The sequence below is a fragment of the Filicampus tigris genome, chromosome 21 (assembly GCF_054856515.1).
Source record: "Filicampus tigris isolate MCC_2025a chromosome 21, RoL_Ftig_1.0, whole genome shotgun sequence".
NCBI lineage: Eukaryota > Metazoa > Chordata > Actinopteri > Syngnathiformes > Syngnathidae > Filicampus > Filicampus tigris.
Genome location: NC_141237.1, coordinates 3,669,955 through 3,689,745, shown reverse-complemented (window position 1 = coordinate 3,689,745; position 19,791 = coordinate 3,669,955). Strand labels below are relative to the sequence as shown.

At 42.6% G+C, this 19,791-nt stretch overlaps 1 protein-coding gene across 2 annotated transcripts; it reads right to left on the bottom strand.

Annotated features, from left to right (window-relative positions):
• Positions 1–310: 310 nt before the first annotated feature.
• On the bottom strand, positions 311–19,362 carry nrbp2b (nuclear receptor binding protein 2b). 2 transcript variants are annotated; one of them, XM_086020728.1, is made up of 18 exons: positions 18,708–19,362; positions 7,590–7,712; positions 6,782–6,883; positions 6,611–6,700; positions 6,343–6,383; positions 6,140–6,234; positions 6,041–6,064; positions 5,886–5,972; positions 4,994–5,049; positions 4,811–4,906; positions 4,557–4,689; positions 4,085–4,187; positions 3,907–3,957; positions 3,705–3,840; positions 3,344–3,418; positions 3,163–3,226; positions 3,019–3,074; positions 311–2,670 (listed from the first exon to the last, which is right to left on the bottom strand). In XM_086020728.1, exons 1-18 carry the CDS (start codon positions 18,825–18,827, stop codon positions 2,584–2,586), a joined length of 1,539 nt encoding a protein of 512 aa, XP_085876854.1. In that variant the 5' UTR covers positions 18,828–19,362; the 3' UTR covers positions 311–2,583. The 2 variants fall into 2 exon arrangements, with proteins under 2 accessions (XP_085876854.1, XP_085876855.1); XM_086020729.1 differs by having other exon boundaries at positions 3,365–3,418; positions 18,708–19,351.
• Between the last annotated feature and the right edge of the window lie 429 nt (positions 19,363–19,791).

Sequence of the window (19,791 nt, the reverse complement as noted above, 5' to 3'; positions counted from 1 at the left end):
TTTTTCTGGCGTCCTTTGTTTGTTCCTGCTTTCCTTTGTGCCTTCCTTCCCTTCAGGCCCCTTTTTTTCAGGCATCTTTTTACTTCATGCTTTTAATTCTTACATTTTTATTCTTACATCCTACCTTTGTTAACTCTTTCTACCTTTCTTCCCCTCAGACGTGCTTTTCTCTCTGGCACTCTTTTTGCCTTCATGACCTCTTCCTTTCTTCTCAAATCTACTTTTTGGCCTTCCTTTCTTCATCATACCATCATTTTTTTATTCTTGCATCCTTACATCCTTTATATACAAATAACTCCAAACTTAATACTCATGTCACATGTTTATTTATTGAATGACCAATGCTACAATATACGTATTACAAATGCTTAAGTAGAGCACATCCAAAGGCAAGTTTCCTCTGATAGCCTTGACTGATAAGACCAATATGACCGTTTTTATTATTATTAAATTATTATTGTACCATGTATGCAAACATTCACAATCAGTCCCCGCTCCCCTCGAACTGAACTGTTATTGACAATGGCAAAATGCAGTTTTGAATGCTTGCAGACTTTTTTAAGACATGCAGCTTACAAGATGGTAGAAGAGCAAGAGTGGCACTGTTTCACATTGGAGTCGGATCCATAGTAAATTCTTGCCTAAAAGCCACATAAAAATATACCGCACAGCCAGTATGGAAGGTAAAGATCCGTGAAGATTCCGGACTCCCATCTGCAAAAGTAAAACTCAAAGCAGTCACTGTACAGCAGTCTGTTATCAAAATGGAAATTCATAGAACAAACAAAGACAAAACAAGAGCAGACAATTTACAAACATTGATGTCGAATTGTAGTTGGAAAAAAAAATCCACCCAAAATGTATTTGCTGCAAGCAAATTATTTAATTTACAATACTTCTATTGCATGTTACGTCTTAGTATCGACATCCTCCAGGAATCTCAATGGAAATTAAAACCGAACGGGTCCCCAAAACCCTTTTTTTCCACTTTGACATCTACATTAGGTTCAAATTGGGGCTTATTTGTATGGATTCCCTTGCGTGAACCCCAAAATTGGTCCAAAATGGCTGATGGCCATGGGTCCTTGAGACTTTTTTGAGCGTCCAACTGTGATGGAAATGTCCACCAGATTTCATGTCAATGGGTGTGAAACTGGTGATAGGGGCTGATTTTTTTTAAAAAACTTTTCTTCTAACTTTGCCAGGCCCAAATCCAAAATGGCTGCTTCAAACCAAAATGGACAACTTCCTGTTTAATTTCAGGCATGGGTCCTTGATTCTTTTTCGTACGTTCTGTTACGATAGACCCAATTTGATGTTAATCAGTGAAACTGGTGTCACAGGCTATTTTTTTTTCTAACTTTCCAGGGGGGGAACTACCGAATGAGTTTTTGAGGGGATGTTTTGGGGATGCTGAAAATACATATACATTCACCGGGACATAAAAAAAAAATGATGTTAAGACCCTTGAAAAGAAGAAACAGTGATTACAAGACGATTAAGATTATAATAATAATAAACATTACGCATATAATAACGGTACTGTACTAACTCTATGACTATTAAAAAAGAAGAAAATCAAAATTTGGACAGATGATGAATTCTCCTTGATGAAATTAAGACATAATAAATGGGCGAAACAGAAAAATAAAGCAAAAGACACAATTCTTATGATGACGTGGACTGCATGATTTGAAGTAACAAGTGTGTCAGTGACTCCAAATGATATTTACATCCAACGCACAAGAAGCAAGAGTCAAGTTGATGTTGCTTTGCACATTCATATCAGGGGAGGCGCTCAAAGCCATGTCGAACAAGAAAGTAGTGCTTTTCCACCATCTTGTGGCATCTCTCTGCAATTTTAGACCTTTTTATCTTGGGCGTCAATCATTCACGGATTAGCACGGGAGCACTGCACTGAGGTAAATGACTTTTTCCGGCCATCCCCAATTAGTCAATTCGCCTGAACTGCATTTCATCCGCGTTTTTTTGCCGTGTCAGGCACTTTGCAACAAGTCTTTGGCACTCAGAACACTTTGAGAGGGGAAAAGCCCTTAAGAGCACCTCAGGCTAAAAAAAGAGAGGCCGCGGGAAACGCAGTGTGAGAAATATTCGAGGGCGCCAATAAACATGACAACCTTGTGCGTTGCTTCTCAATAATAAATAAGTCCACAGTGAATGAGTGTTAACAGCGCAAGATGGATGGGGTACTAAAAAAAAAAAAAAAAAAAAAAAAGAAATATTGGCCTGTCGCGGTGGACGCCGGAGTGCAAAAATGGCGCGTAGTAAAACATTCGTTTGACAAGATGGCCGGATGTGGCGAATAGTGGCATCCGTTACGGAACCAACACGCGTTAAGGCAAACGTGCCCTATGGAGGGAGTCGATCCGAACACAACCCGGTCCTCCGGTTCCCTTTTTTTCCACCGCCGTGATTTCTTCCTTGAGAGCCTTCTGTGGTTGACTTAACATCGCTCGGTGTTGCTTTGACGCCATCCAGGCTCCCGCTCCCTCCGTGTGCGGCCATGAAAGGCCCCTCAAAGGCCCCTGGGCCCCCGACTGCCATCCGTCACGGGCCTTCCCCTCACTGCGTGCTCCCGGACGGCAGAGCTCGTACCCGGTGTCGCTTGATGGCGTCCTCCAGGAACCCGGCCACCTTCTCGATGTCCTCCTTCGTGACAAAAGAAACACGATCATGCTTTTAAAATCATTCGTTTGAAGCATTTTCCTTTTGATAATCTCCTGACAGGAATAAGCTTTACAGACAGCACTTTAAACATTTATCCGATAAACTGTACAACTATGACACAATCAGACTATACAGTGGTGTGGGGCTTTGCCTTAGAAACGTATATGTATTCTTTATCCTCTGCAAAGAATGACTGAATGAATTCTGGACACAGCCACATTCCAAGTTATAAGGGGGTGTGCACAATTGTGCAACTACATGATCTCAGTCAAAAAAAAAAAAGCAGCCTGCTCTGGTAAATGTCCATTTTATAAAATAAACGTACAGTACCTCATTTATGAAGGCGTAGTGAACTAGTTCGCTAGCAAGGTCTTTGGATGTGTCAGCTGAAAGGTGCACGTGACATCATTTAAACACAGCCGGCCAACGAGATAGCAGCATTCTCCCGCGAGACACGCCGACCGGCAAACCTACTTGGAAGGATGTCGCAGCTAAGCTGCCGGTGAAGTTTGTCGTCCATCTTGAGAAATAAAGAAAGCTGGAGTAGAGATAAAGGAAAGAGTCCATATTTAAAAAAAAAAAAAAAAAAAAAGGGAACGCACGATAGAATGGATGTGAGATGGAGCCCGATAAGAAAAACCTTACGGGAATGTACCTGATGTACTACGTGACTCACATGAGTTTTGGTCCCTTCCTCATTCGACTCCAAGTTGCAGTGCATCTGAATGACCTAATAACACACATGATGTGTTACATGAAACATACAGGGCAATTACGTTTACGATGCGAGGAGGGCAAAACAAAGTTGAAGATCATTTTGTTTTCAATCTGCACAATTTTTATTTTTTTTTTTGCGCTAGTTTATTTAGAGCAGCTTTGCAAATGTAGCAAGTCAACGTGTGACGGGCAAGCAACCGGATAATATTCGACGGCGGATTAAAACGGTTATTTCTTTGGGCCCGTAAATCCGATTTTCCGAGCTCTAAAATGCCACCGGTGACATGTGGAGGGCTAACCTTCCTGCTCTCTGTCTCTTGGGGCTCCGGCGTGGGCGTCTTGACTGTCTCCACCTGCTCCTGAGACAAGGAGAGGGCGCGAGGGACGGGATGTGGCCGGGACGATGCGAAGTTCATCAAGGGGTAAATCCCGTTCCTGGCGGACAACGCGGCTTAGCAACTCCACTAATCCGTCGCGCCGCGTTAACAGTCTTCTACTTACTTGACGTCCTCCAGAAACTTGTCCAGCTCCAAAGGGGACACGTGGGAGTACCTGTCGGATGTAAAAAGCCAAGCGTGCTTTAGCATGTGATATTTACGAGTTACCTAATAATAAGACTTGATTTAAAAATTGTATATATATATATATATGTTTTTTTTTTTTTTGGTTTTTTTTTTACTTTAGCTGAACTCCGAGCCTGTCTTCATGCTTGATCTCTGCCATGACGGCGTTAGGGTCAAAGGACTTGGTCCTCTCTTCCACGCAGTTCTCAGGGAGCAAGTCTACGGAGCCAAAAATGTTATATTATGATGTATATATATATATATATTTTTTTTTTTTTTTTTTACATTTTAAAACAGTTCCCAGGTGTTTTAATGCCTGTCATGTGCTTTCTTCAAAAAAACGACCAAAGAATACAAGAATAACATCGCATTTTCAATGATAGTCAAGTATTCTTTTAGGCGTTAAGTGTTTGGGATCCATCCATGTGGCACATGCAGCAGACACATGGCCTAACGCAGGCACAAAATGACCCATGCCAACAACTTTGCTGGAAATGTGTGCTTTCCTTTGATCAGATGCGCACGGCGTGAGCAAACAATTCAAAAGGGAATTTGGCCTCTAAATTGTCGCCTTTTAGTGGGACTCACACTGGTTGTTGATGAGACAGTGAGCGGCCAGCAGTTTGAGGGAGTGCACCTCGAAGAGGACGCGGTGGAAAAGGAGGTCGTGGGCGGTCGGGCGGAGCTTGGCGTCGGGGCGCAAACACGACTGCGTGAACTCCTGCGGGTCGAGACGATATCCATTTTCGTTGCTGACATGGCAATCCGCATATGCGCTAATGCTAACGCAACATTTTTGTGGTTTTAGAAATCACGACCCGAGTAAGCAATGTCGCTCATACTCTCATGAGAGGGTCTTCCAGGGATTGGCCCGCGTTGACGATGGCCTCCTTGGAGACGGCAGCGTCTCCGTTGGCCTGGATCTCCAACACCGCCATCTAGGGGTGACAAAATCCTCTGTCAACACACACCTACATACAGTGCATGCGCGCGCGCACACACACACACACTGAGCGGTTTCTCACCTCCAGGGCGCAGATGCCGAAGGAGAAAATGTCGATGGCGTAATCGTCTTCGCCGGCTGAGAAGAAAAAACGAGGCAAAGAAGGAGTGAGCGGAGTGGGTGAAGACATGCGGGAAATGTGAAGGACAAGCCAAGCCAAGCCAAGCAAATTTAATGTAGTTATTTTATACAAATTTTACTTAAAACATTTTTTTTTTTTTTGCCTGTACTGTGTATTTTTATATATTCATATACACATAAAATGTAATTCTATCTAATATTTAGATGTTATTTAAATATGTTATGTAATACAGGAATAGATTTCTTGGATGGATTTATTTATTTATTTATTTATAAGTACGTACAATTTATATCTTATGTTATATTCTACTACATTTTATTTTTTTTTGACATTTTTCATTTCTTCATTGTGATATTTGTTTACGGTCTATACAATACTATTTTATTCCGGCACAGTGTTTGTTTTTATATATCAAATACAAATACAACTTATATCCAATTATCATATCTTACATTTACATTTTTGTAATCTTAATATTTACCTTTTAAAACTGACACACGTGTTCATATTTAATATTTATATTTTATCTCAATATAATGCAGTATATATATGAATATTATTTGTATTATTTACGTACACATACGATCAAATAATTCATGTTAATAGGTTACCCCTAAAACATTTTTATGATTTATTTGACCAATACTTTTTTTTAATTTAAAGACATTTTTAACTGTGCAAATTGTGTCCAAATTATTCATATTTTTTTTTGTGTGGAGGCCACTGACCAGCTTGAGGTTGCAAAATACAAAGTAGTTCATACCAGGTGGGAACGCAATTCACATTTAAATCAAAAGGCTAAATAGTCATCTCAAAATTAGACAAAACCTACTTCCATATTCTGGTGCAAAAAAATGAAGATTCCTCTGCTCGTCGCGGTGTTGTCTCCCTTTGCCCTGGACGTTGGCATCCGGAAATACTGGCAAGGGGAGAAAAACGGGATGAGACCGAATACAACCTCCGAGATAAATGGTCTCCGTTTCTTACCGTTAACAAAGAGCCGATGCCACACTGCGGGGGAGAAGATCACAAAAGAGCGTCAATTATCTTTCTGCAGTGGCACCGAACGCCCTGCGGGGGTCAGACCTGAGCCAATCTTGATGAGTCCGTTGTGCTGGATGAAGATGGTGTCACACGTCAGGTTGCCGTGGATGATGGGCGGATCGCACGAGTGCAGATAACTGTGGGGGATGGGGGGGGGGGGGGGGGATATAATAATAACGTACTTAAATAAAAGAGCCGATGCTGCAGCACGGCCATAGAAACGAGGAAACGTGATCCTCCCGTACCTGAGGGCGGAGAGGATCTGCGTGCACCACCTTTTCCATGCCTGAAATACACCATTTTTCATCAGATACACAATATTGATGAGTCGGTTTTATTGCGACGGACGTTTCACGGGGGAAGGGGGGGGGGGGGGTGGCTGAAGCAGGTTGAAGTGCTGGGCTGCCTGCCACGCGTTACATAACAGCTAATCCTGTTTGAAAATGTGGATTTAAGTTATGGCTGGGCAGCAGAAAAAGACACACTGGGAATTCAAGACAGAGAAATAACAACCTTCACATTCATAGTCTTGTGGTTCTTCTTGGTCTTCTTGAGAAACTGCTTGAGGCTGCCCGACGACATGTATTCCGTGATGAAGATGACCTGCGGGTGGCGGTAACGTATGCACCTGAGGCACTTATACCTTATATCAATAAACAGAAAAGAGAAAAATGATAAGCATACCCGAGCCTGACTTTCCTTCATGTCAAGCCAGTATTTGTGGAACTTGACAATGTTGGGGTGCTCCACCTGCATCAGGTTCTCAAACATCTCCTTGATCTTCTCCTACGCCGCACCAACAAAACGGGAAAAAATGTTTACGACAATTGCGAAATGTGGTAAAGTTGTGACAACGGCCGCAAAGTTGTCAGTATAAATGCTGCATGTAATTAAAAAGAAAACGTTTTTGTAACACTGCAGGCAAACGCTGACGTAATGACGATAAAGTTCTAACCACAAGAATAGTGTTGCAGCAAAATGTTATAACGGCAACGTCACAAAGTTGTAAAATTACAAGAATGGTTGCAAAGTTGTGAGAAAGGTCATCACGGCATGAGGAAAAAAGTTTCAATATTCAGAGAGTAAATACTTTTTTTTTTTCCCCAAGAAAAATGCCGTAATGTTATGAGAATGCGTTTGTAGAGTTATGAGAATAAAGCCGTAGAGTTGCGCGGAACGGTCTGAAAAAAGTTGAAAAAGAAATTATATTTTGAAATAAAGTCATATATTGGTGAAAAACTATCATGTTTTGAGAATACATTTTCAAGGATAAAACCATACACACTAGTAACATTGCGAGAAAAAAAAAAAGAGCTGCAAAATCACAGGTTGTATTTTTCCGATAAAATTAACACGATCCTATACAAATAAATGTGGGCCAAAGTGACGTGAATTACGCCGGAAAAAAGGTTCAAGTGAGGCTGAGAAAAAAAAAAAAAAAGTCGACATCCGTAGAGTTACAAAAATAAAATGTTATTCCAACTCTGCGTACCTCCTGAGCTTTGAAGACCTTCTTGTCGGAGAAAAGCACCTCGTTCCACACCACCTCCACCCCTTCTTCCGTATCCATGGCCAGGGAGGCGCTTTCCACGCCCGGCACATTGCCTTGGCTCACCTGCAACGGGCCAAGAAACAAAAAACAAAAACAACAAAAAAATCAATAACGTTTTATTATTACAGCACACGCTCTCATCTCAGGAAATAGACTGCCCCCTAGTGGTTCGCAAAGCTGATCGCTGACAAAATTGGGAAGTCGCAGGCCATATTAAAACGATAACTGGCGGACAGGCGATAATAACCCACACATGCCCACCATTAAAACCGACTCATTTCACGCACTATAAATCTCTTGGCTGAAATTAAAATACAACCGCAGACCGCAAACATCCTTTAAGATGAGCCCTGAAAGAGCCAAGTAGCGACGCTATTTAGCTCTGAAGCTGCATATAATCCATTCCCGCCGATTGGAATGTCGTGTATCAAAAGAAATAAAAATGACGGGAAAATCATCAAAAAAACACAATCCCAAGCAGGCATTTTCACTTACACACAGGAAGGCAGGCAGATTTCAATCAACCAATCACAGGCCGCCGCACGCCACAAAGTCAACAATGCTACCTTTGGAGCCCACAAAAAAAAAAAAAAAAAAAAAAACCTCACTTGTATAATTTCAACAACCTGGTGCTCCTCAATCATCATCTCAATCAAAATGACTGCCCGCCGCGCTCCAGGCAAGAGTGGCGATAAATTATTCTGACGTCTGCCTCCCCTAGTCCCGCCGCTAGCGCTAAATGCTAGCCATTGATAGACGGCCACGAGCTGGGCCATCGAGACGACGTCACCGCAGCACACGCGCGGACATGAAACGGCTTTCAGTTTGCAGCTCCACAGGGGGACCGTTGTTGGGCCCGGGGCCCGAACCGGCAGACCGAGACCAGCGGCAAAATCTGCTTTTAAGTCCCTCATTAGCTCCACCAAGGAGCTTTTACGTTTCCCAGCAGGGTTAGGGAAAGGTTACGGGGTCAAAGAAAATCGGCGTCCCTTGACAGGCCGCCAGGGCCGACCGACTCCTGTTGAGAAACACTCGGTGGCGGAGCTGCGGCCGAGGGGTTCGGTTGCACGGTCACGCTAGAATAAGACTGGTAAACAAGCACCTGGGCTCCTGTTCACTGATTGGCTGGTGCAAGGGAGGCGCTGGAAGGCTTTTCGAGGCACCGGGTTCTTGTTATAAACACACAATTGTGTTCCGACGACTCATCATCTGCGTCAGGAAGAAAGGTCGGTTCACATTTTTTTGGTCATTGGGTTCAATTCGATTTTATCTATCGAAAATACTAGAAGTATCGGTACTTGGTATCGGTAGAGGTGGTATTGAACATCCCTAGAATGTAAATACAAATTTCAAAAAGTGTATCACCACCGCCGCTCCAAAAGGAAATTATCGCTTGTCACAGCTCATTTTTAGCCTCGGGTCTCTTTTCATAGATTTCGCTGACTAAACCACAATCTTTTCATGCAAATTAGGTGCAGCACTCTGGGCCCGAAGGAAAAAAAAAAAAAAAAAAGAGAGAGCTGCGGAGCTTGAAACGACTCGAAAATCCAGCTTGAGTTTGCGCGACCTGGAATGTCAGCGTGTTCTTGAAGTGTCTGTTTATTTATTTCCTCTGTTTGGCAGCTGTTACAAAACGCTGACGAGTAGTAGAAAGGCTGTTCGAATTTCAAGCAAGCGCCCTTAAAGTGACAGATCAGGCGAGGAAAAAGTAATTTAACCCTCTGTTGGGTTTTGTTTGTCCCAATACCAGCCTTATTTTAAGGTAACAGTACTCGTGGAGGCAGCCGATACCAGCCAGCGATACTTAAAATCTGACATCGAGTAAGTCCTCCTCAGCACTAGTTGGCGCTATACTCCAGATGTTAGACGCATCAAATCATTTATGTTATAAGAGAATGTTGTCATTGTCTTGAATGAAATTTTATATATCCAAAGTACTCGAGGTATCGGTACTCGGTATCGGTGAGTACTCAAAGAGTGACTGCTCGTGCTGTTGTCGGTCTGAAAAAAAAGTGGTACTGAACATCCCTAGAACTTGAATAATATTATTTTTTGATATATTGATCATGATATTCATCAGATTTTTTCGTATTACACTAAGCGATGACAGTAAAAATTGGAATTATAAAGTCAGAGTTTGCATTTTCTAAATTTCTTGCAAAAAGAAGCAAAATATCCCAAGGTGGGGGCTTAGGTGCTGATTAAATACCAACACGGTGGTTATTGCACAATCGACTGAGGAAAAAGTCGACCGCAGCGGCGAAAATCTGACAGCAGATTGAATTTGGACATGGAAAACGGCGTCACGCAAGCACGAGTGAGTGCGACGACAAACGGCTTTCCGGAGGCCAATCAGCCTTTTGTCGCACATACTTTTGTCGGACGGATGAAGTGTGCGGTTGTCACGGCGATCAATGAAAGCAGCTCTTTGTCACGGTGAGCTTGGGCGGCCGCTCGTTTGCATCACCGCGGGCCGCGGCGCATCAATATTTCAAAGCGTCGCCAGACAGGCCGCAAGGTTTGCGATTTATCGGAGGATAAAGCTGTAACGCTGCGAGAAAAACGTCGTCATTCATAATAATTAAATGAACATTACAACTTACATCGTGAGGAAAGACCAGCAATATTTTCGAGAATAACGACATCAAATTGCTGGAATGAACTTGTAAAATTACAAGATGTACGAGAAAATGAATAGCGTTATAAGTTATAACATTCTGAGAATAAAGTCGTAACATTGTGGGAACGAAGTCATCAAATTAAGTCAATCGTAACATTACTTAAGACATAATAACATTTACAGGGAAAAGCAGTAGCAGTAGCATTACGAGATAAGTCGTAACGTATTCAAAGTTGGGAAAAAAAACGGTAACATTACCAGAAAAAGTCGTAGCAGCACAAGTCAAACGTGAAAAAACAGTTGTAACACTGAGAAAATAAATTGCCAGAAAAAGCAGTAACGGAGCGATAAATCGTAATGTTGCGAGAATAACAGTGTACGATTACGTGAATAGTCCGAACATAAAAGTTGTAGCATTCCGAAAAAAGTCATAACATTTACGAAGCACGTCTTTGTGACATTATATGCAATTATTACAATGACGATTCATATTTTGCAGTTTATGCCAGCCGTACGGTACTGGAATCTTGGTTATACCTAGTTTTGAAAATAACGGAAAAAAAGCGTATAAGAGAAAAGCATAGTAGATACCGTGCTAAGGACAACTAGCATAGGGGGCCCATTTTTAATATTTTTTTTTTTTTTTTTTAAATAGCCATTTTGTTCTTCAATTTACGGCTTGGAATATCAAATCCGGACGCTGAAGGCAATCAATCAATCCACATCAACGGCGATTAAAAGCCGAGTGGACTCGTCGTAGTGACGAGATGACGAGGGGATGAAGACGGACAGAGCTGTCACGGCTCGCCACCCGCCTCCTCCTCGTATCCCGCCGGTGCCAGCGGCCTGAGCCACTGACCGTCTGCTGACCTTCGCCTCCATCGCCCTCTCGCTCGCTCGCCCTCTCGCTCTCTGTCTGTCTGGCTAGCTGTCTCTCGCCCAAAGACGTCACATGGCCAGCTCGAAGCCAATCTCAGAGAGAGCGAGTGAGTGTGTGCATTCGGCGTGGTGGCCTTTGGCCTTTCTCTTTAATAAATCTCTTTGAAAATACGTATTTTTGATCTTTCAATGGGTTGATATGCGATTGCAACATAATAGTTGGTTTAAAAAAGAAAAAAAAAAGGGCCAAACAATGACTTTTGGCCAAGGTCACAGACGGCACAAGCAGGCGTGTTATCACATCACATCACACGTTTTGATTTCCTCAAGGAGACCTTGACGCTGGCAAGTCGGCCATAATGAAAACCAGCCACAATGGCGGCCGCGACAATGCTGCGGATTTACGAGGCCTGCCGGTGCGGGAGAGTCGCCCGAACCGGCCGGGACGTGACGAGCATTGCGAGTGGCGAGTATTACGTAAGGAATTTCACCCTTTGGCAGCTTTTATCTGCCATCTGCCTGCAGGACGGAGGCGCACAGGCAGACATGGATCAACTTCACCTCAATTCACACGTTTTTTTTAAGTCCGGAAAAGCAGGTTCAGCAGCATTTTGCGGCGGGTGAAGTCTTTCTGAACTGAAGCCCACGTTATATACCAGAACAGGAAAAAAAATTATACCTGTGATGAAAGAAGTTGCAAATCGTATAAAGAAAAAAGGGGAAAACGATGACTTTTTATAAGAATGTGATTTTGTGTAACGTTTTATTTTGGTGTTGCTTTTTTTTTTCTAATATTTTTCTTTTTCTAACATTTTTTTTCTTTTTACTCTCAATTTAAAAAAAAAAAAAAAATCTAAAATTCTATATACCGGTAGCGGCACAGTGGTCGACGGTGGCACGTCTGCCTCAAAGTTCAGAGGTCGTGGGAAAAATGGATAATGGATGGATGGAATATACCGGTACTATTTTTAATTTTGTTCTTGTGTATTATTTGTGTAATTCTCCCTTTTGGTTTTTTCTCTAAATGTATTTATTTTTCATTCTCTAAGTTGACTCTTATTTATTATTTTTTTTTACTAATTAAGCTTTTTTGCATTCTAACAATTTTCTCGCTTCAGTGTAGTATTTTTATTCTTCTAATTTTTGCAAATTTTTTGTGGAATATGATTTTTTCCCTTTTTTTTTTTTACACTAATATTTTTCTTTTTCTTTGCCTAAAATACATTTTTAAATGCTTTTATTTTGATTTTTTTTTCTGTATATTCTATATATTCTTATAATTTTCTACTTGTGGTCTAACATTTCTATCCTCTAATATTTGTGTATTTTTAGGTAATCTGATCTATTTTTCTCTCTCCAATATTTTTTCTTTTTATATGTCATAATAATACTGATAACTGTAATCATTTTCCCGACTATAATCACATATGAAACGTTCTAACCCTGTTATCGCTCATATGGAACGCCGCGTGCTAGTCACACCCTTCTACTTCCACTAATAGACCGAGCCCTGGTGTTTGCTTACTTATTTGCCAACAGATTGGTGCCCTTGATTGTAGGCCAAGGAACTGTTTTGTGTGAAAGACACTGACACGGAATGGGGGAACGACAGCAACCTGTGAATTTCTCACCTTCTGAGGAATCGCAAAGCAAAGCTGTTTTGTCACTCCCGGTTAAGGTTTACTGTAAAACTGACATAAAACACAAGAGAATTAAACACGATATATGTATTTCAAAACAAAAATGTTCACCCAAAGCGTATAATTTCATCAAACGGAAGTGTGCTAGCTTAACGGAAGTCTGCTAGCTTAACGTGAAACATCTTAGAGCAGATCACGTAAATTAGCATAGATGTTACGGTAATTAAGAAACCTTCAAACAACTGTGAGTTTAACATAAACGGAGCAGCCCTGTCACTGTTCTGTCTGTGTGAAAGGTACTTTGGTTTCATTACCATCACTTTCCCCCTGTTAGCAGTTTATGAACTGCCGCTCCCTGCACAATGCGGTGAGAGAAGGACGGCCGCTTTTCTGATTGGCCTTTTTTTTAGCCAGCAGTTTCCATGTTCCTGGGAAAACAAGCAGCCCTGTTTTTGTTTTTCTTGCCTAAACTGGCGCACTTACGCAATCGACTGCTCTTGGAGTTCTTGGAGCCAGACTGCATTTGAAAATAAAAAAAAAAATCTTAAAAAGACAAAGAGTGTGTCTTTCCCGTGGCATGGCAGCCTTTACTGCAGTGCAGCTTTCCAGCAAAGAGAAAAACAAAACAAAAGGGGTGACTAAATTGGCCCAGCACAGTTGCCACATTCAGAAGGAGCGTTGGTTACATGAGTGGAAGTACAAACAGTGGAGCAGGAGAAAGCGCTGTTTTGTTTACACGCGTCAATTAACGGAGACCGTTAGGACGGCCCCATGTGGCGAAGATATGATTACAATCACTTGAGAGCTCGTATTTATCTTGCATACTGATGAAGCTTTTTTTTTTTTTTGCTTATCTTTAGAAAAAAAGTGTTTGGGATAAGTATGAAAAAAAAGGGACAAATATAATGTTCAAATTTGCTGTGAAGTGGCATTTCTCTCCATAGATATCACAAAGCCGATGTGCCGCCTAAGAGGTTTATCGCGCTTATCCTCTCCAGAGACGAGACGGAGCTGCCGCAGTCAATCCCGACCGACTATTGACTACTTCCCGGACAAGTTTCAGCACTTCCCGGGCATAATGAATGCAACAACACTACGATGTCTTCATTGCATCATTGAGATGGGCTGGGAATAAAATTAATTGGAGCTGAATGCGAACATAATGGCAGATAGGTGGGTGAGGAGACCAGTTTCACAAGTCCAAATGGGCACTCTGAGAGCGACCACTGTTCTTCCAGAACAATGCCTGTCTGTATAAACAAAACGAAAGACTGAAGGCGATAAGTAATGCACGTTACACTATCGTCCTGATTGATGGCTGCGCGCGAGAAGCTTTCATCACATTGAGCCAACAACATAGCCAAAGTCTGATTTACGGCAAGCAAAACCACAATTTCCGCTCGCGTCGCACAATTTGATGATTTCATCCCAGGGTAACGGCTTCATGTGAACATTTTATGCGCATTGCGCAAGCTACACGTTGGTGCATTTTAGGTCTTGTGGAAATTGGTTTTCTTATCTGATGAACATCTGAGAACTGTGATTAAAATGACTTTGCTTTTCATTGCCGGCGTCCGGCTTCTTCTATAGAACCTTGGCACACTATTAGTTAGCTGAGTTGCTAATCAGCTTTAGCTTTAACTTGCATGAATTGCATGCATCTAACATTAGTAGTTAGATGCTAGGCTAATTTAGCTGCTGGCTGAGCTGCATCTAACTAGCATGGAGCTTTAGCAGGCAAGTAGTTAGCTAACATGCCAGTTGTTAGCCTTGACTTTATCTGTTTGTAACCAATAAAACACTAGTAGTACACAAAAAGCCTAGTTTAGCTGCTGGTTTAGCTGTGTGAAACTAGCATGATCCATAGCAGACTAGTAGTTAGGCAACATGTGCGTCATTAGCCTGTAGAAGCCCTTGTAGTGAGCTGAAATGCTAGTTTAGCTGCTAGCTTTGTAACAGTTTGGATTCGCCAAGCTTTAGTATGTACTAAACGATAAAGCTATCAGTAACAAAGCATATCAGAAGCCTGAACGCCACTGTGTCACATTTGTGTATGTAGCATGATGCGGCTGCTAAGATAGCCACGTTTACTCTCAAAGGTTTAAGATAAAGACGGTGCAATGCAAAGGAATACAACAACACTTCAAACCGTATCCCCCTTTTTATTGACAGTTATAATCTTATTTGTGCCTTGCAGGGTCCGAGGGAGGGTTTGTGTAACATTGAAGAAAGCATGCTCTTTTAGGGCAAGGACTGCGCAAGAGCACCTGGTCCAAGTCAAAAAGTTCTTACTATTGACCATAGCCCCACCCGCGATGCATTCTTTCTGAAGCCAAACAGCGGCTCTAAAAGGGCATTAGAGTGCATTCATCTCAACTTGACTGCAGCTGCTGACTGCGTTTGAGTCTGCATCAGTCATGAGACGCTAATGCGCAACTCGTCCACGCCGGAAGGTTCCGCCCCATTTTCATCATGTAATCGTTTAAAACTTCAAGCCTGGGAGCTCTGCATTAAAGCGGATCAATCAAATTACCTCAAAGTGGACATGGGTGAAAACATCCGGATAAAATAACTAAAAAATAAGCAAGTTATTTACTTGAGGGCTATTATGCAACATGGCACACCGCAGCAGTCCCCAGACGCCAGGCAAATACACCCTGTGGTGGCAGGGTACATGGAAAAACTGCAACCTCGAGGTACTCCATTGAATATTAATTGGTAGCACACATGTTAAGTGCTATGATCTTCCCGCAATTGACATTATCGCTAAGCTGTTTACGAGCTAGCTCTTTATCTGTGCGGAAAAAGAGTGCAGTATTTCGCAGCATAAACGTTAGAGAATGCACACTGTTGACACATAACGGAGTATGCGGAGCCAAACTTTAAGCTAGCATTAGCTCGTGTGTTTATTTTGATGATTTCTAGACCATGCGAAAATGACAAATGACAGATAACAAATCTGCTCGACCAGGGCCCGGAAATAGTCAACGGTAAATAGTAAACATACCACTAAGCAGAGTTAAGGCAGAGGAAAATGCTAAGCTAACATTAGCATGCGCGTGTCCACATGAACCCCTCGATCTCACATGACGGGTCGAGATCACATGTTTCTTTGATACTGCAAACTGACACATATCACCAACTTCTATTAATAAACTGCGCCTCCTGGCCGCTTGTTGATCTATTATTTGTTTTGAACACGCCACGGCACTGACACATTCCCCACGGAGACCAGCACAAACGTCCATGTGGAAAATGTCAGGCTGAAACTACAGAAACAACACCTCAATAGCATTCAGAATACAAACACATTCAAATGTTTCACTTCTCGGCCTGATGTTACTGACTACTTCTATTAGCATGTACGTTCATGATCTCATTCATCTCATCAATCCATTGACTAATTTGCCTTTAGGGGGAGGAGTCCTGGAGTATCTGCCGTGCAAACAGTTGTCGTGTCCGTCTCCAGAAAACACACAGATATGCTAGATCTTATCTAATCTAGTCAGGCCCTAATAAAGGCGCATGTCAACACACACACAAGCACATTGTGCTGTTAAACCATTCATAAATGGGTCGTCGGTAAAGCCGTGAAGCTCAAAGTCATTTGTCACCTCAATCCCCCAATGAAAGAGTAGCGTTGACTGGTTGGCTATAAAAAAAAAAAAAAAACGCATCCACACAATAGCACTTTACGGCATATGCGTTCGCTTTATAATGTAAATTAAACGAGAATCCACAGACATTTGAAATGGTTCTGTTGCAAGTCTTTAACGCCCTTGCGAAAGATTTATTGTGAGCTGGGCTTGCCTTGTAGAGTCACCTGAAACTTTGAACTCAACAAAACGGAGTCTTCAAATAACCGTTGCTCAAATGCTAACGCATAAAAAAGTATGAAGACAAAATCCGATTTGGACACATTTTGTGAGTCACTTTAGCAAATGTCGCCATTCCAGAAGATTCAGGTGACTCAACCGTGCTTGATTTCCTGTGTGGCTACATTAACCCTTTCATGCATTGTGGTCACTACAGTGGACAGCTATTTAAAAGTTGCTTTTGCCTATATTAATTAATCTAAGTTTTAAAATATATTTTTAACCCTTTCATGCATTACTTATGATTTAATGTTATTATTTAAAATATACATATATTTTTTAGATTCATTAATATAGGCGAAAGCAACTTTTAAATAGCCGTCCACTGTGGTGACCACTTTGCATGGAAAGGTTAAAGCCGAGACTTGCTTTTGACTACTTTAATAGAAGGACTGGAGGAGGACTGAGCCAGCGGAGGGCACCGAAGCGCGTGACCACGTGTTTATTTAAACGCCTGAGCGAGCTCGATACCAAATCAAGCGGCGTGCTTTGCGAACTTTGACACACTGACTTATTTACACAGCATGTGAGCTACACCGAGACGCTCAAGGGAGCTTGCTTGACATGATCAAGTGCATGTACGACAAGCTTGTCACTTGTTGCTAGGCAGAATTCATGCGGCGCAATCATTTTCGTACACGATTCGAGTCACCTAACATATCTTTTCTGGAGTTTGCAATGAACCTAATGCATTCAAATGTTAAGACAATTCAACTGAAGGGGTTTCAGAAACAAATCCGTGTTTTCATCAACATCAAAGACTTTATGCGTACAACTCTCATCGATAGCTGGCTGGTGCTCTCAGCAGCGGGGGTTAGTGGAAGCACTAAAGTTAGGTAATCAATGGGTGGAACAACGCTCGGGTGGGGTTGCGAAAGGCCGAGCGTCCTTTCTGGCGTGGATGCGCGAGGTCGGAAGAATGTGAGCCAGAGATAACCTTCGCGTTGAAAGTCTTGGCTTTATCACAAGTCGCTAGCGACTGCGGCCCCACCCCCCCCCCGCCCGACGCGCAATCGCCGAGTCGTGCAAGGCCGTCAAGGCTTGCTGTCTGATAATCAAACTCGTTGTCATTTAAAGGACCTGTTTGCTTAGTCATATTCTCGCGTGTATAGGCTTTTTTTTCCCCTTCCGATCTGACTTCTAAAACCACCCCAAAAAAGTTAGCAAGCTAGTTAGCACGGCAATGGCGCTTTAAACAAACCAAATAAGTTTTTATGTCAATATCGAAGACAATTGCGAGTCGTAAACAAACTTAACCTACATGTTTTTGTAAACATCGAACACAACTTCAAGTCGTACATGAAGTTAGCGTGCATGTTTTCGTAAACCTCCAAAACAATATCGAATCACGAGCAAACTGAGAGTACGTGGTTTGGTGAACGCTGAAGACAATTACGAGTCTTCAACGAATGAACTGCATTTTTGTAAACATCGAAGGCAATTTCCAGTTGGAAATAAACTTAGCGTGCATGTTTTCGTAAACACTGACAACTTTGTCTTCTATGGACTTCAAATATGTGTTTTCATTTGAAAAAAATATTTAGTCCTGGAACCACCCCCTAAAAAGAGATGTTTGAGTCATAAATTTAATGTACAGTAATCCCTCATTTGTCGCGGGGGTGACATTCCAGACCACCCCCACCACAGACAAATTCCGCCAAGCAGCGCCATTTACCACATATTTTAAAGCTTTATGCATAACACCAATACTATATGCATGTGCAGTGCAGGTAATAATTTTGTCCACTGGGGGGCGCCACCTCATGTTCTACAAAGTGAATCGCGTTGTAGCGAGCAATGACGCCAATTTAGAGTTTCTAAGAAAGACACTGTAGACAATGTTACAAACTCCAACCACGATTGCCAACATTGTTCAGTTACAAACGCTGACAGTGCCACTCAAAAGTCTTGAGCCGAAATGTTGTGTTGAGACAGTGCAGGGGTACCTAATGAAGTGTCTAGTGGGGATCGTGGTTTGCGGCGGGATGGCGGGACGCCCCGCCGCACACAAAAAGAACACATTTAATCCCCCCTAACAACCAACCTGCTCTTTGCGCTTCTGCCATCGTCCACAAGGGCTTTCCTCCAGGATCTCGCTCTCATCCTCGCTCTCCTCCTCCTTCCCCTCCGATCCCGATTTCCTCTCCGGGACGGACATCGTCATCTTCACGCCGTCTACTGTTGACAGATTTCAGTCCCTTTCCTCCTCCTCCTCCTCCTCCTCCTGCTCCTCCTTCTCCCCCGTGTGTTCGGCGAGGATGAGACCCACAGGGACGACGCTTTCCCTCGGCCGGCGTTTCTCTGTTTCACTCGGTGTCGACAAAGGCTTAAAACAAGCTTACCGGTTGGGATAGACGCCACACCCCCCTTGTGGGTGAAAAAAAAAAAAAAAAGAAGCAGACTCACTGGAAGGCTAAAATCGGAAATAAATCGGGAAAACTCGCTTCTTAGCTTCCGCGCGAGTCGGGTAGACGTGCAGAGCAATCCTGGGGAGGCGGTGGTCGCATGGTTGGCCGCTTTTTATGGACGAGGGTTAATGTTCCGCGTCATCCTGCGAGTGGAGGAGTGTGTGTGGGGGTGTGTGTGTATGTGTGTGTGTGAGCCGTCTGTGTCCAAACCGAACCAAGAAGCACCGAGCGGAGCACATTTACCGTAATGGAGTTGAACACAGAGCCACGCAAAATGTGAGAAGCTCAAGAGCACCTGGAAGGCAGTAGGGAAACATATACAGGTACTTTAGTGGCAGGACTGACACATCCGGGTACTGTTGGCAGGGGGAAGTTATACATCCGGGTACTTTGAAGGTGTGTAAACAAATAGTGGGTTTGGTAATGGAAATTAGCCGAAAAGAAGAGAATGCCAAAACGCCAAAGCACGCTTTGTGTCATGTCACCCCATTCCATACACCGCTCACAGGAGGGACATGAGCTATGTTGAAATAATTTACAACAGTTGGATCACAAACCTTCATTATGTTATTGAGCCCAAATCAGAAGGATTACGGTAATCTGTCGAGTCAACATGAGGCTGGTACGACTCTATTCTGCTCTCTAGTGGTCTTTGGGGGAAAAACACTCTTGAAGGAAGATACTACTGTACCCTACTGCAGTGCATTGAAAAAAAATATA